At 37.3% G+C, this 18,094-nt stretch overlaps 1 protein-coding gene across 2 annotated transcripts in view; it reads left to right on the plus strand.

Annotated features, from left to right (window-relative positions):
- Window positions 1-13,776, plus strand: part of bach2 (BTB domain and CNC homolog 2) — a 169,529-nt gene extending 155,753 nt beyond the window's left edge. For both annotated transcript variants that reach the window (XM_002940313.5, XM_018094330.2), the window contains 3 exons: window positions 1,300-2,814; window positions 7,740-7,946; window positions 8,811-13,776. In XM_002940313.5, the coding sequence (XP_002940359.1) occupies window positions 1,300-2,814; window positions 7,740-7,946; window positions 8,811-9,290 (2,202 nt within the window). In that variant the 3' untranslated portion in view covers window positions 9,291-13,776. The remainder of the gene's footprint in view (window positions 1-1,299; window positions 2,815-7,739; window positions 7,947-8,810) is intronic.
- The last annotated feature ends 4,318 nt before the right edge of the window (window positions 13,777-18,094 follow it).

The following is an 18,094-nucleotide window of genomic DNA, read 5'->3' on the forward strand; positions in this document are numbered from 1 at the left end:
TTTTTGCACAAAAGCACTGTAGCTCACACCTGTTTGTTTTTTTCACCCTGAGGTGATCTCCCAAGGGAAGTGGGAGGGACTGGGTCCAGATTAGAACTGTGCCACCTCTCTGGGGATACCTTGTGGGGTTATGGGATGGTAATGCCTAGAGAAATACATCATCCAACAAGCAATTCAAGTTACTAGTAATCCTGGAAAGTGACACAATATCATTCCAAATTTTGTAACTTTGCTTTTCTGCTTCTATTCTATCTATAATGAAGTCCCAAAACACTTCCTTTTTTGAAAACTATGCAGGAAAAAAGTAAGTATCTGTTGGCTACAGGTTTTGTACCATTTTCGGTACGTGTACGTACTTTGTACCAGAAATATCTCTCAAGATCATCAACTAGGCAGGTTTGATATTTTTATCTGCCAATGCAGTAGATCTGCCAATGTATGGTGCAATTGCAGAGGAGTAATTAGGAAAAAAAGCCACAGCTTTTAAATATACAGAAATGTGGTTAGAGACACAGTAATAAAGGTCTCTGTCCCATAGAGCTTACAATCTAAAATTGTATAGTAGGTCTCCTGCACCACTGGAGACAATCACGTCTACTCCTAAAAGCAACATTGTCTTCAAGCACTATTGTATTCTTGAATTTGTCTTTCCAGTGTGCTTGGTAGGAGGCCGTAAATCCCTCATATCCAATAATTCTTACCTTTTTTATGCAGAGCAACAGAGAGGGTTAAATATGACATTTTTAAAAGTGGATTCTTCTACCTGCTAATTAAAAAGAAAATGTTAATTGAGATACCAAACCTTTCTCCACCTTCTCTTTCACCACCCTTAGGCTTTGTTATGGGTAATAAATCAGTCACCGTAACTTCATTAGCTTATTTGGCTTCACCCGTTCAGGGTGGTGGAAATCTGGTGATCCAATGTCCCCCAATCAAGGGGATGACAATGGTAGACTTTTATTGTCATCATGTATCTTCTAATTCTACAAACTGTTATTTTTACTTTTATTTTTAATTCATTTTTATTTTACTTTTAATTTTATCATTGAACCAGATTGTTAAAGTTCATGCAATCAGAGCCATACTTTTTATGTCCTCACTTAGGCATGATGTGTAGACACAAGCAGCATTACATATTAACAGCAGAATCACTGCTGACCCAATAAGAGATTAACTGATACATTACTGTGTTTGTATATGGATAGTGTAGCTGTCAGCTTACCTAACTACACTTGAAGGCTTCAGGACAATTGCTGTGCTGATTGGAACACTAGTAATTTCCCTGTTTTTATTTTACAGGTCACCGCTAGAGGATTTGGTCCATTGTTGCAGTTTGCCTACACTGCTAAGCTGTTACTGAGCAAAGAAAATATTCAAGAGGTCATCCACTGTGCTGAATTTTTACGTATGCACAACCTGGAAGACTCCTGCTTCCGCTTTCTTCAGACGCAGCTACTAAACAATGAGGATGGATTGTTTCTGTGCAAGAAAGACACCTCACGCCAGCCTATGCATATTGATACATTTGATTGTGAAGAGGAAACAATGGAATCTGAAACCTCAAAAATATCCTGCCCTAAGGAAAGAATGCATCAGGAGTCTTTTAATTTTAATGCAGGAGGAAGGGTGGTAGACAGAAATGATATTATTTTGCCTAATTGTGATATGCAAAAGGACAAAGAGAGTTTAGACAAGGATCCAGTAATCCGCTATCCAAAATACAAGAAATACCAGCTTGCTTGTACTAAGAATGTCGACAATGCATCCCACAGTACCTCAGGTTTAACAAGCACATTTAGTGAACAGAATTCAGAAACTGGTCTAAAACCAGGATTCCCCTTAAACCAGATCAAAAGTGAGCCTCGTGATGATGACAATGAAGAAGAGAGTATAACTCTTTGCTTGTCCGGTGATGAAACCGACATCGGAGACAAAGATGGGGATGTTGAGATGGTCAGGAAACAGCCCAGCCCTGTTTGTATTGATAACCCCAAAAGTGTATCATCACCTTCCTGTTTAAGAACTTTTTTTAGCAGAACAAAAGGGGCAGAGATAATTGATTTCCCTGCTGCTTCCCAACAGCATTTTGCTAGAAGTCCTGCATGCCCTGTAGAAAAGAGGGCAACTCAGGGTGACCATAAAACTGAATACAACTCTTTTATTGGGAATTTTGAACCTCATAAGGATTCCGCTAATTTCTTAATAGCATCCCCTCTCAGGGGGTCTGGTTCAGAACTGGCCTCTAAACATGAGGTGGAACTAGACAGGAGGAGTGTCATATTCTCTTCAAGTGCTTGTGACCAAATAAGCACTCCGGTGCAATCATACTCTGGTGTGAGCTGCTTAGACAAAGAGTTTTCTGAGCATGTGCCAAAGGGTTTGTGGGCAGGAGGTAGCCAATCTCTCCCTAGCTCACATGCCTTTTCCCACAGTGGACTGGTAGCAGATCCCTTGCCGGGAAGGCTGCGGCCTAACCCTAGTTGCCCTGTGCCAATTAAAGTTTGCCCCCGTTCACCACCATTGGAAACCAGAACCAGGACATCTAGCTCGTGCTCATCATATTCATATGCAGAAGATGGCAGTGGTGGTTCACCTTGTAGCCTTCCTCTCTGTGAATTTTCATCATCTCCCTGTTCCCAGGGTCCAAGATTTCCAACCAATGACCATCAAGAAGTTTGTTCAATGGCAGACTATAACCAAGTTAGGCCTCAGATAAAATGTGAGCAGTCATATGGAACTAATTCAAGTGATGAGTCTGGATCTTTTTCAGAAGCAGACAGCGAGTCGTGTCCTGTACAGGACAGAGGGCACGAGGTAAGCAACAGAAAAATGTATTCAAACAGTGCCATTATTGTCAGACCTTTCCCACTGTTCTATTTCCCTTCATTTAGCTCTTGTTTGTAGAGACAAAGGCTAATTTGTGTGTCTCTGTTTTTCAGTTAATTCCAAGCTAACAGCACAAATTGTCCTGGATATTAAATTAACATGTATATTTCTAGAAAATTACAGAAAATAGTAAAAGGCATTATTCTATATATATTGTTCTCTATTTGTGGATCTGTTTAATGTGACTAGGAATTCTAAGATTGATATAAGCAGTGAAAAAAATGAATCTGTACCTATCTGAACCAATGGTAAAATAGGAATATTTTGACTCGCATATGGCTCTAATTTGAATTTACTGACTTGAAGTAAATAAAAAAAATAACATATTAGAGCAATTACTTAGTGCAGTGCAAATATGAAACCATTGTTTTCTACAGTTTTCTTCCTAACCTGCACTATTATAAAATGGCACAGGTCTCTGCATTCCCAAATGGAGAACCGAGACCTGTGTTCCCCCATGAATACAGTCCTGCTTCCTTTGGCAACACTATATTTATGAGGAGTGGGAAAAGACACATAAACATCATTTCTCTTGCCCCCTGCTCTTCCTCTACCTTGCATGTCATTTAGATGTACCAGCACTGGCCACAGAGGGGCACAATATGGCAAGCTGCATGGAAAGAGCTGCCTCGTGCTTGCCGATGTAGAGCTCTACAAAAGTGTGCACTTACACTATACACTAGAGCCCCCTGTTGTAGCTGCATCTGGTGAGAGCCAGGATTCTGAGAGAGAAATTTTGAATCCAGGGTTGGAGAATGCTTCTTGCAGTGAATAAGGTGGGATATCAGGACTGAATTATGCAGGACATGCTGAGTCAGAAAAGAAAGAGATAAGCTTTTGTTTCTTCTAATAGGATTACTGTTGCTAAGGATTCATAAGATTTTTTGTGCAGCTAGCTTTTTATTTCCAGGTACTATAGGACTTTAACCCAAACAGTTAGAGCAACAAGGAAACAAGGGCCATGGTTTGAGAAGAAAAGAGAGAAAGACAAATGGAAAACTGGTGGAAGGAAAAGAGAGACCCACTTCTCTTAGTGGATAAACAGTGGCACATTAGTTCGATGATTAAGTCCCCTTTCCCTCCAAGACTACTTCTTCAAACTTGTATTGTATAATGTCTGAGATCACAAATAACCCAAAGAGTGCTGTAGGATCTCGTTATACTGTACAGTACTTATCATACCTTCACCTGGAGGATGAATAGGACTGAATCATTCTCTGTGCAACGGCACATGGTAAGAATTGTTGCCTGCAGTTAAATCTGCACTACTGCAGGCAAGAAATCTTCTGCAAATGGCTTGCCCTAGCATGAAATTAGGATCACCGCAAGTAAAACATATAACTTGCAGCAATTGCCTCCCTTCTCATTTTCTTGAATTAAACTGTGACAAGTAATTTTCAGAGATTAGTCGGTCACGGATTTAAAGGAACAGTAACACCAAAAAATGAAAGTGTTATAAAGTAATTAAAATATAATGTACAGTTGCCCTGCGCTGGTACAACTGGTAAGTTTGCAACAGAAACGCTACTATAGTTTATATAAATGAGCTGCTGTGTCAACATGGGGGCAGCCATTGAAGCTGGAAAAAAGGAGAAAAGGCACAGGCACATAGCAGATAACAGATAAGCTTTGTAGAATATAATGGGGTTTTATCTGTTATCTGTGCCTTTTCTCCTGTAAATGGCTGCCCCCGTGGCTACACAGAAGCTTTATTATATAAACTATAGTAGTCTTTCTAAGGAAAACACACCAGTTGTACCAGTACAGGGCAGCATTACATTATATAGTAATTACTTTTATACACTTTAATTTTTTGGTGTTACTGTTCCTTTAACCATGGGACCAAAACTTAACATGCACTATTGCCCTTACAAGGACTGTAAAAATTCCACATGTAGGGAGGTAGTGTGCATATACAAATTTATAGCGTTTACATGGGATGGGGACAGCTTTGAGTTCAGCTTTGAGTTCAGCAGTAAGTATAATTTGAGTATTTAATACAGTCCTCTGAATCTCACATTATGCTAACACTGGATGAATGTTTGTCTGCTGTAGCATTCATATGTTTGTGGATTCAGCTTTGGAATAATTTACTGGCTGTTCACAGACAGCCAGAAATGTAACTGTCTTTACCACCCACATATAAAAACATCAGTGCCAAAATATAAGTGAGCAGATAAAGGATTACAAATGTTTCTGCACTAATTATTTGGGTTGTAGTAAAGCATTTGGCCCACACTTTCTGCAAAGCACATTTATAATTATAATATGAATGGTATAAAGCAACCATTTGCCATCTTATTCCATTTAGGTATGTTCAACTTATTGTAACTATAAATAGCAATTATTATAACATTTATATGTTGGTTTGATTGGCTGTTAGTGTCCCATTAACTAAATTAGTATATTTCTTGATAATTTTTGCATTATCTTTTCGAATAAAATATAGTTTTGAATTAAATATATATACAGGTATGGGACCTGTTATCCAAAATGCTTGGGACCTGGGGTTTTCCGGATAAGGGATCTTTCTGCAGTTTGGATCTCCATAACTTAAGTCTGCTAAAAATCATTTAAATATTAAATAAACCTAATAGGCTTGTTTTGTCTCCAATAAGGATTAATTATACCTTAGATACGATCAAGTACAAGGTTCTGTTTTATTATTACACAGAAAAAGGAAATCATTTATAAAAATTTGCTTATAATAGAGTCTATGGGAGATGGCCTTTCCGTAAATCAGAACTTTCCAGATAAGGGATGCTATACCTGTATATATATTTTTAAGTGGTGAATTGACATTCAAATAAAAGGAAAAGTTAGTATAGGGTATATTGTATTTACCCTGTCTACCATACAGTGTATTGAAATAGGGGGTTACCATGTGAAGGAATCAAGGAGCTACGGGCCAGTCTGTTTTTAAATATTTAAGTACCTCCTGATGTCGTGAAGGCACCAATATGTAACAAAGATATATAAAATAAATACACATTGATGCCAAATTAAGAAGTTGTTATTATATCGATTGTACATTGACTTAGACAGTCAGGTCATGCTAGCTGCCCTTGAAGAAAAACATTTTCATTATGAGTGTTCCTTTAAGGAAATGACTAAACTGTTCTTGCCAAAAATGTGCGTGACCTTTGTAAATAAGAAAATATCCACATCATCATACCTAAGGTCACCTGCCGTGTTTAATGTTCAGCCAGTGTTTTTATTTGGGTGTCTGTTAGCTGATACAACATCCGCATGAGGAAAGGTGCAAAGTTTAGTGAGGACTGGTTGTGTGAATGGGGGCTAAGGTCATTAGCAGCTAATACACCAGATCAGCAAATATAACCTTTCCTATATAACGGCATGCAGTTATTCTTTGTCTTATTGCTAAATGCTAATATTTCCAGAGGACTCTAATATATCATCTGATAAAAATTTGCAAACCATGTATTCTCTGCCAAAAAGGTTATCATTTGAATTTGGCTCAGTGCAGAAGCAGCACCAGAAGGGCTTGGGACAGTAGCTTAATGCAAGTGGCCCTTCCCAGTCTTGCGCCTAGCCCTTTGTAAATAGGCCATGCTGTGCTTCACTTCCCAAGTCTGAAAATAAAAATGGATTGGAGTGAAGGGGAAAGAAACAATTTTGTCCCAGCAGGCTATTTATAAGCGCTTCGCAGGTTTGGCTAGCTACCAAGTAGTCTTTTTGTGTGTGCACTTGTGTTTCAGTATGAATCATAGGAATATTTGCAGGAACTCTCTCAGGCACTTTGATAATATTCCAAGAAAGATAGTCTGCTTTTTTTTATCGAGAGACACATTTGCTGGTATTCATTTAAATAATAGAATTGATCTTGATGTAACTGATGTAAGTCGGATCATGTGTATGTACTGCTATCTAGTGGTAGGATTGTATGCCTGCTGTTTCATAGGTAGCTGGATTTTGCAGTTTAACAGCTATACTTCACTAGTTTTGTTATTCAGTATCTTTTATCAGTAAGTATTTTTGCATTCTTAAATAGGTAACCAGGGGGAGTAACCAGCTGCATAACTAGAAGTTATTGCCCCTACCCCCCCCCCAAGCAAAATAATTTTAAGGACGTATAACCTTTGGGAATATGATTTCTTTTTTTATAAACATTTATGGAAATGTTACCTCCTGGACCTCTCAGCAGCCCTAGGGTCTGCCACCTCGATAGTTTAATATCAAAGTATTTGAGGGCATTAGGATCCACCTCTTCTTATAGCAATAAGATACTTTCAGCAAATTAGAAAATCAGCCAAACATCTGGGAAGGTAAAACTAGATTGTAAAAGTGAAGAAAATAACAGTGACAGAAATTATGCTAGGGAATTAGAATGGTTTCCCTGGCCAAGTACTTGAATTTACTACCCCAAGAGGGCTCAGCAGTCCTTCTGTGTTCCCTGACCTCACCCTCGGGGGATCCTGTTTGGTTTTGTTTTTATCTGGATTTGTCCCTTTTGCTTTTTTATAACCTTGTTCTTTTCTTGACCTTTTTTTGTTAAACCTCAATGACTAAATAACTTTAGCCTTTAGTTAACTTAACTATCCTGCCTTTGACCCTAAGCCTATCTTCAGCAGAACATAATGGCAGTGGCCTAGGCTACTGCTGCCTTCAGTGGAGTATGCCTTGTGTTGCTTGATTAGAAATAGTGCCATGCTGGATGCGTGTATTTTGTCTTGCACCAATAAGAAAGCAACAAAGTCTTGTAAGAAAATCCTATGGTCAACAACCAGCACTGACCTTAGCTCAACATTTATGCTGCTATCTGTACTAAAAAAAGAGTAAATATTGTGTATTACAACATGTTTCTTTATCTTGTACTTTATTCTGCCCCATAGGTCAAACTGCCCTTCCCTATTGATCAAATCACAGATCTTCCACGCAACGATTTCCAGATGATGATAAAGATGCACAAGCTTTCCTCCGAGCAGCTGGAATTTATTCATGACGTGCGTCGCCGAAGCAAAAACAGAATTGCTGCCCAGCGTTGTCGCAAAAGGAAACTAGACTGCATTCAGAACTTAGAATGTGAAATACACAAACTAGTGAGTATTTCATATCCATTCCTTATGAGGAATCCACAGCCAAGTTATTCTCCTGCCAGTAGCCAACATTCTACATCGTAGCCAACATTCTACATCCCATATATCGTAATATACTGTACCGCAACAATAGCTGACAGAATCCTTTTTTAAGATTTAGATCTTTAATGTCTGTTTATTAGAACATAAATGGTGGATAAAATGGGATACTTCATGTCCTTAACTACTTTGATACTATAAATTAAAGAGACATTACTATGGCTCGCAGATAGAAATGGTAAGCATGAATGATTGTATGAAGTATTACTATTTGTATTGAGATAAAATGCACAAAAAACTTCTAAGTCATAGAGCAACCTATTATGTGGCACATGTGCTATTGCTTAACATTTATTAACATCCATCATTAGCAGAAGACAGTGCCACATAACTTGGCAACAATTCAAGTGAATCAGTGGAGTTATGACAGACTAAGAACTTCTGGTCCACATAGTGACCTCACTCACTTGTTGAACAAGTCTCCTCATGGCCAGCAATATTTAATGGGCACTTAGTATTACTTAGGCTGATTTAAATGGAAGAATGCCCTCTGTATTGTTTAACCTGAATTTGCTCATATTATTTCTCCTTTAGAGGAGTACTTTGACTTTCCTGTGCTGTTTACATGTGCAACTGGTTTCACAGTATTGTCGGGTAAAGGAGAAATGAGACATTTGCCCAAATAATTATTACTTTATAAAATATGATAAAGGCATCCTGACTGTTAGTGTTTTTTGGAACCTTTTAGTGTAGCAGATGTCTGTAAGGATTAAATTAGACGTGTAAGATAAAAATCAACATTGTTATTGTCTGCTGTCATTCCTTCAGGTATGTGAAAAGGAGAAGTTGCTGACAGAAAGGAACCAACTGAAAGCATGCATGGGAGAATTACTGGACAATTTCTCTTGTCTTTCCCAGGAAGTTTGTAGGGATATCCAAAGCCCTGAGCAGATACAAGCCCTGCACAGATATTGTCCTGTGCTACAGCCCTTGGATCTACCCACAGCTGCCACTTTCAACTCCTTGCCAGCACGAGGAGAACAAAACCTTGTAACAGCTCAGGATGTAGGTGAAAACATGCCATGCTGCAATGAGCAAGGGTCAGTACAGCTAGGAGCTCATTCACTTCCTAATAACATCACAGAAAATTGTATAGCAAGAAGCGTTCCTGAGGGATCTGATCATGGTACCTACATGGAGAGGGGGGAGTGCATGGAACAGATCAACCAAACAGTGACAGTGGACTTCTGTCAGGAAATGACTGACAAATGCACAACAGATGAACAACCGAGGAAAGATTTCACCTAGTGACATTAGAGCTGTGCGGTTTGTATAATCTACAAAACGTCTTGTGTCAGCCATTGGCCACCACTGCCTCCTGGAAACATTATTGGTGCACACTACAGCAGTCTTAGCAGCAATACTGTTTTATAAAGTATTTCCCTCCTCTCTGGATGCAGGAGATCTCTTCACGATGGTGCTATATACACCTTGCTCATGCAGGGAACTGAACAGTAGCGTCACTGTCCTCCTTATCTTTTTATTTTATTTCTTAATATATATTAACTTCATATATTAACAGGGATGGACCTAACACCTTGGAGGACCCAACAGCAGCTTATTTTCTCAGTGACCATGTGTCACAAAACCCTATCTCAGGAATTTTCCTCTGAATGTTCATTTTGTTTTCATTGAAAACCGCTAAAACAAAATTCAACGTTTTATAGGTAAACTGTAAATAGGTTATATATCCATATGCAAAAAGTAGACTCGCCCCATGATTTTCACACCCTAAAACTGGAACGCTCGTGTCTGTATTGTAATAGCAAGATATAACATTCCTTTTTTGACACTGATGCTATCAGCTACACTTTATAAGTATTTTTAAGACCGTTCCTCTGCATCTTTCTTTTTTTTGTATTTAATTATGAAAAGCATCAGCAGCTCATGGTTTCTTCAACTAAGATAGGGCACGACTTTCCCATCATGCACCATTTCAGTACTGCAAGTTATTAGCGGGTATTTTTTTTCTTGCTGATACTGTACATTTTTTTGCCATTCTTGCCACTTGCACTGAGTTTTGCTGTAATTTAAACAAGGCTTTTTGTGTATTACCTTGTATGTAAAATAAGGAAGACAAAAAAAAGAAAATTCTCAGGAGAATATAACATAGGAACATTTCTTGCCAAATATTGCATTCACCATGTAGTGTTACATTGGTTTAGATTTTATTTTGATCCATTCCCCTCAAACTTAATGCCTGTTCCTAAAAACTGAGCAGTATTTAATGTAATTTATATTTTGGGTGGGTGGGGAAAAGTTTGAATTCAGTGGCATAGACCAGCTTGCTTTCGAGGGCTGCAAATACCTGTTCTGAGATAGCTATTATCGATCTAAGGGTTAATATATGGACTTTATGTGCAAATCGATTAAAGCCCTGACAACCAGTGGAAATCAGTTACCTCATATCAACAATGCCAAAAGCCTTTTTTTCATATTTTTTCTTATGATCTTGCTAGACAATTCCCACAGTAAAGATATACAGATTCTATTTGGCCAAAAGTATGTGGACATCCCTTCCAGTTATTTTAATTTGCTATTAAAGTCACACCCATCATTGACGATAGGTGTTACTACATCATTCAAAGACAATTCTTTGCTTCCCGATTTGTGGCATCTGTTTGGAGAAGACCCTTGTGCACAAAGTGCAGTTCATACTGATTTGTTTTGCAGAAATGGAAGAATTTGTCTAACCTGCACAAAGCACTGACTTCAACCCAACTCAACACCTGTATGATGAATTGTAACACTGATGTGAGGCCAACCTCTTACATATGAATGGAGGGACATCCCACCAACTGTGTTTCAACATCTAGTGGAAAACCTTCTAAGAAGAGCAGAGGGTAAAGGCTATTTATAGCAGCAATGATAGGACCAATATCATATAAATACCCTTGCTTTTGAAATTAAATGTGACAGGCAGGTATCCACTTACTTTTGGCCATAGAGTGTGTGTGTGTATTTGTGCGTGTGTTTAGCGTGCGTGTGTAATCTTTTCTCCTCCAATGGCATGTATTTGCTTTGCAGCTGAGTTCTCAAAACATTCTCTTGTTGTGCTTTTCCTGTGAATGCCCCTCAGCAGCACAAGCAAAGAGTGGACTCAATAGTCTGGCCAAAAAGCTGTATTGCCCAAAAAAAAGCATTGTTGGAAATGCAGGAATATTTCTTTGTGCTGTTGTTTGGTAGAAGAAGAATGAGGAACGCATTGTTTTTTGTTTTTTTTACAAGTAACTGTGTAATTGTGAAGCTAGCCTTCATTGCTCCTAGCTGCAAGAAAACATGTCATGACCAAGCAGTACAAATGCTAACTGATGCGTTTGCACTGCAGCTTTAAGGCAACCTTTCAGTTTATTAAGCTTGTTAATGCGTACCAATTGGTTTTGGCCAGGTTTTATTTAATAACCCTTGAAGATTTGAATTAAGAGTAATCTGAATGATAAGCTTTGAACCCTTAAGACATGGACTCTGCATGATTTTGTGCGTAGGCTGCCATCAAAATGTTCTATATCATAGATTGTGAACACCTCAAAAAAATCCGTGGCAATCATTCATCTAGGCTTCTTGACTTGAAATGTGCTTGTGGTAATGAATGTTTGTCCTGAAAAGGCTTTAATGTTTTGCTCCATAAATGATAGTAATTTGTGTTTAAATACTTTTGCAGTATTGATAAGCCCAATTATACAATGTGCCCATTATATAATTTTGCTCTTATTGTCCAACATGTAATGCCTCTAGCAAAAATTTCACTAGAACTTTCCAGTACTAGAATTTCCAGTAACCTGTTGTCTTTCATAGAAATTGGTTGCGACCTTGCATTGATACTTACTATATTATTGTCCCATCAGAACAGCCGACCGGTGGAAATACTGGGCTTGACTATGTAAAATCTCGCAGCCTATTCAATAGTATATTCTAAGATACAGAGAAACCTTATGGTTTGATGAACAATCATGAATGATGATCATACTTATAAGGAGGCCTTGCTAAGTTTAAAAAAATAATTTTTTTACAATATTTGCAGTATTATTGTTGTGTGATAGGCTGCCATATTAAAGAAAACACTAACATCAGTCCACTCTTCCCTAGAATGCCCATAATGCTAGCTTGTTTTTTTTAATCCTCATATTTTTAGTTGCCCTTGGTGCCAGATGTTGTTCTTAGGTGCCAGATGTTGTTCTACAGCCATCGAGTTACTGAGCTACAACCCTCATCATCCTCAGTCAGTAGGCCATCTAATAATAAACTTTTGCTTAACAGAGTACTTTAGGTCTAGGGCCTGCAGGATATATATGTGGCAATTATCACTGGTATTATGTATCATTCTGATTGTGTATTAGGGAAACTGCTAGTCATTTTCAGTCCCCTGAAAATCTACAGGTTATCTCATTATAATGGTACATTTAGATTACTACAGGCCTTGTTTGACTATGGATAGTTTTCACCCTTTCAATGCTTGGCTATTTAAAATTAAAGACGATAATTAGAAAACATAAAACTATGTGGGCTGGTGGTGGTGGTAATCCCTCTTTGGATTAGTATATACCTTCCACCTTTATTCTGTGTGTGCTGATCATTAAGCCAGACGCACAAATATAAATGGCAGCATGCCTTATGTTTAATAATAGTTACCAAATGGCTCTTCCTTTTTGCCAAATTCACTGCTCCTTTGTACAAATGCCCAGTGGTATATATGCCTGTAATTGGTGCTAAATAAAAACAAATGCCTACTTTCATTGTTTTTGTAGTATGAAGATATGGCCTAATGATATAAAAAAAATAGTTCTTATGTGTCAAATACACCAGAATGCCAACAATGTACATATACCTGTACATATGGTGGTTACAGTGCAAGAATTCAGCATCTGCCATAAATTTCTCTCGCTCTTTCTCTTTACTGTTGCATTTTCCAAACTTTATCAGTGCACTTTATTCCCTTAATAATTGAATGAGCAGAGTTAGCTGTAAAAATTCAATGTCAAAACTGGCAGATGGTAGCTACACTACACTATATAAGCCCTAAAAATGCAATGAGGCCTAGCTCTACCAAACTTATTAAACTGCAACTTCCTTACAAAGTATGATTGGAATTGTTAGAGACTAGCAATAATAGAAACAGGGAAGTCATGCACACACTAAGGGGCCTGTTTATCAAGCTGTGTAAAATGTTTTAGACCAAAAAACCATAAAATAAAATGTACTATGTATCCAGCCATTTCTTCTCACTCTTGTGCACTGTTATTTTTCACAGCTGTTTACACTTATTAGACAGTTTGATAAAGACACATTATGTTACAGTGTCGTGTGGAGTTGTGACATATGTTGTATTCTCTTTTTTACTCGGCTTCATAAATATACCCCTAAGTGTATCAGAAGTATAGGCCTAGAACAAAGTTCACAGAAGTTGAAGAAGCTATTTTTCTTTTTGTTTGACCATTTGTTGGAACTGTTTATTCCTTCATTTACATATTTTTTCTTCTGAGTAGACATTTGTTTATATTCACTTTTTGCAAAATTTGGTGAGAATACATATTGCCATGTATAAATTTTTTCAGTTGCATGCACATTGTTTTAAGCCTGTTGCTTTTTTACAAAAATGTGTACTTTCACACTATACCTTCAGCAAGTTTGCCAAAACCTGAAAATATTGATTTGAAAAGAAAAAAAATCTTCTGTAACATATATATATATTCTATAGTTTTGCACAAATCTGTGTCTTAAGTTTGACTGCATTGCAGAGACTCCATTGTTAGTTATGTTGCCCCAGTTTTTTTTTTTGTTTTTTTTTTTTAGCTTTTTTCACGTACTATAATTTACATGTGTTTATAAATTTATTTATATAGCACTGCTAGGATACACAGGGCTGCACAATTTTACAAAACAGAAAACTACTCACAAGGCAGATAAATAAATAAGTATAGTTATTCAGTAATAAATAGTTGATAATCCCATGTTTGTAGATAAGCAGAAAACAGCTGGCTATACACAAAAAGGCCCACTTGTTTGACCGTGCCAAAAATCAGATCACACAGGCCTATGGCAGCCCATTTGAAGAGGACTGCATTCAAGCACTAATTCAAACCTGACCAGTAGATATCTGACTGATTTTTAGCCACTTGTTTGTCGGTGAGGCTGATGGGAAGGTCCCATTCTCTGGCCTGAAAGGGCAAAATTGGCGACTTAAATCTGGTTGTGTATAGCCAGCTTTAGACTTCACAAATGGAAGCCCGTTCTAGGAGCCAGATATGGGCTCAGTAGTGTAACTGAAGGAGCACTTTCTTCCTTGTCACTAATCTTTCTCAAACAACTTTTAACAGCATCCACCAGTTTCTTAATCGCATGCACTCTATTTTCCCAAGCTGCCTCACAAGGAAACTTCAAGCTACTTTGCAAATGGTATATCCTGCTGGCAATTCACATTACTGTACATGGGAAGGGAACTAGGGATCATTTGTAGTCTGTGGTGGCACAGATTTACCGTGGGCAACAAAACATACATTTTCAGTTACATTTGTGCCACATATATTGGGAAGTACTAGGGGGAAAAATAATTGTTGGGCCCCATTATCTATTTTAAGCAGCAGGCCTCTCCAGTCTTATTAGATATGAAATTTTGTATTATGTAGATATGTATTTTCTGCCCCCTAGCCTATTCTATGGGATATTTAGGGACATATGTATCAGAGGGTTAAGGCTGATGCCACATGCGGCGTAGGGCTGATTTTTTCACAAATTCAGCCCTACGCCTGCTACTTGTGCCTGCACCCGAATGAATGGGATATGCTCGGGTGCAGGCACATGTAGCCGATATACGCACGAAAACACGAGAGAATGCAAAGTCTCGCGTTTTCATGCGTATATCGGCTACATGTGCCTGCACCCGAGTGTATCCCATTCATTCGGGTGCAGGCACAAGTAGAAGGCGTAGGGCTGAATTTTCGCCAAGCGTTTTTCCGCTTGCCGAAAAAATCAGCCCTACGCCGCATGTGGCATCAGCCTAAAGTCAGATCAATTAAATCGGATAAAAATGAACAGAGAGGGAGGCCGATATTAACTCCAGTGAACTGTGGCGAGCTCTAGTTTAATACTTAATAAATATGCCCCTACAGTATGTATATTGACTTTTGAAGCTTCAACAGAACACTAAATTGGATATTTAAAGTCTTTGCATTTGTAACATATTAGGCAAAGGTGCCATATTGCACCATAATGATTTAATCCTTTCCTAAATAGCACTTATAATGTCAAGTGTTATATTTAAATTGTGGCACTTATACTAGAAATAAATGGAAATAGTCCCAGGTTTTACATTGATAAAATAGGAAATCACCACTACCTTCCAAAAGCTGGTAAGTTTAACAGTCTGAATTTTTTCCCATTTGGATTTTTTAGCACTAAAAGTCGCAGAAAAAAAGTTGCAACTTATAATGCGATAAAATGGCTAGAAATCCAAATCCAACAATTTGCCAGCTAAAACTTGTCAAGATCATGTAGCAGTCAATGGCAGATGTATTTTCCCTTCCCTGGAGGATCCATCTTTGCTTCAAAACTTTAGAGTTTTTCTGATTTTTGATGCTGTTTTTTTGTGTGATGATTCAAAAAAGTAGAGCTTTCGGTGCAACAATTCGAAAAAGTGCAATTTTTCGACTTTTCTGCAACTTTTCCCCCATGTACTTTTTCAGTTCAGACTTTTTAGTAAATGTCAGAGATTCATGGAAATGAATTTATTCGAATTAATAAAAAAAGAAACGAGAAAAGTTAAGAGTTTTAGTAAATCTGCCCCAAAGTATTTATTAAGCTCTGTATAATAAAATGCTAAAGAGGAAACATACAGATAAAACACAAATAGTGGAAGATGCCAGAGGGCCCTGCTCATATGAATAATATTCCTTCATTGAGTGATTTGTATTGTTGCTTTGCAGTGACGCATATTTCTTTTAGACTCTGGTCTGTGCGTGCATAACTATTATTAATGGGCTTATTTACCAGTTTTCGAGTTCGTAACTTTGAGTTTGTTTTTCAAAATCAAATGAACTTGCATATCAAATGCTCGCTTATTTATTAATAAGGAAAACTCTTTTGAATAAAAAAACTTGGATACCTCGATTTTTTTGAGTTTACAAACTTGAAAAATTTGAAAAATGTTAGTATAAATATATGGCTTGACTTTGCCTTGAACAACTCCCTTTGACTTCTATAGAAACTTGCAAGCTTTTAGATGGCAAATTTTTTACATTTGAAATTTCAAGTTTTTTGTACTTAAAAATACCAGATATTCCAGTTTTTTGGAACATAATTCAAGACAATCTTGACCTTCTGTGGCTGACTGAGGATGATGAAGGCTATAGTTGTAGTTCAGCTAGAGGGCTGCAGTTGTGAATGTTGCCATTTGTATTGTTTACTCACCTCGCACTTAGGTTGACTTATTGTAATGAGTGGCTGAATTGAGGACTGGCATGTTTCTGGATCTCTGTGGGGTTGTACTGACATAATGATGGGCAAAGTCATTTGTGAAGAGGTTGCACCACAATTAAATAATAGTTGCCAAAATCAGAGGAAGTCACTGGGTCACGTGACCAGTGGGTGACACAGCCAGGAAATGTCTTGCTTGGTCCTTCCCCTGCCACATGGCCTCCCCTGTTATACTTCCTGCAGGAATCGAATGGGATTTTTTTGCGGGCATTATTTGTTTTTGTAATTGCTTGTATTTTATTTTGCTCTATTCATTGGAGTATTGATAAAACACATGTTTTGTATTTAATACGGAGGACAAATGACTGCTATGAGCATGTTCATGCAAAAAGTTCCCTTAGCAGTATATGCTTGACTGTCTAACAGAACTGTAGACTGTTTCCTAACCCTTAAAGAAACATTATTTAATTTTTTTACATGTATATCACGGTTTTATCATACAAATATATACTGTACATTGAGTGTTTGTGTGTGATGACTGCATTACTTAAAAGACTATTGGTTTTTAACCATGCCCTAAAGTATAGATATATCATGACTGTAAGTCAAACAGATGGTTTATGTACAGACCTAAAATAGGGATATCAGTGTCGTATTCAACACAGCTTTCATGTTTTAGATCCCTTTGGATATATATATATATATATATATATATGTGTGTGTGTGTGCGTATGAGATGGATCTTAATGGCATGCAATGGGTGAGCATTTCTATTTGGGTGTGGGAGAAAATAATCTTGAAATAGATCAAGTAAAATGGTGTCTAAACCAGCTAAATTCATATATTTATATGTCAAACTGATACCTTCTAGGTTTCCAGAATTTTCTTAGTATTATGACCTGAAAGTGTTAATCTGTTGTTCTTGTTTTTGAATCTGAAGTCCCAAATAAAGCCATGGGACTATAGAAGCATCTGCTGTTAATAGGAAGGCTGGTAATATCAGAAAGGTATAAGTATTTAGGGAACATAATGCCAATAGAAGCACTTAAGTCAAAATCAATAAATAAATGAAATTAGAGAAATAAAGCACTCTTCTGGGATTAGTAGAAATAATATATAAATTAATATTGGGGTTTTTTTTTATTTTGGTAAGCACTTAAATATGCAGAATCCATGCCTTTCAATTCCAGTAGATATAAAAACACTCCCTTTAAGTAGTATTCTTTAATAAAATCTAATTGTACACCGAGGCGCAGATTTATCAACATAATTTGAATTTTTTTGAGGTAAAAAATATGCAGTCTGAACTATTTTCAGTCTAATTTCTAAATTGCGATATTGAATACGTATTAAGCGCAAAAAACTACAAAACTCAAAGATAAAAAAATGGCCAGCTAAAATTTATGGGATAAAATCATTGCCGAATTTCCAATAATTCTCAAAAACTCAGACTCGCTGAAAATGAAAGGTAGAATGTGATTTTACTGATGTTTTAAGAAGTGATTCCATTTTGAGTTTTTTTAATAAATAGGCATAGATTCAAGATGCTCAAGTTTTTTCAAAAATGCCTCCATATGTGTGAAATTCAGGTGCGGAACTAATGATGAACGAAGTCTTGTTTAGTCATTTTAGTGGGAAATGTT

This window comes from Xenopus tropicalis, chromosome 5 (assembly GCF_000004195.4).
Source record: "Xenopus tropicalis strain Nigerian chromosome 5, UCB_Xtro_10.0, whole genome shotgun sequence".
NCBI lineage: Eukaryota > Metazoa > Chordata > Amphibia > Anura > Pipidae > Xenopus > Xenopus tropicalis.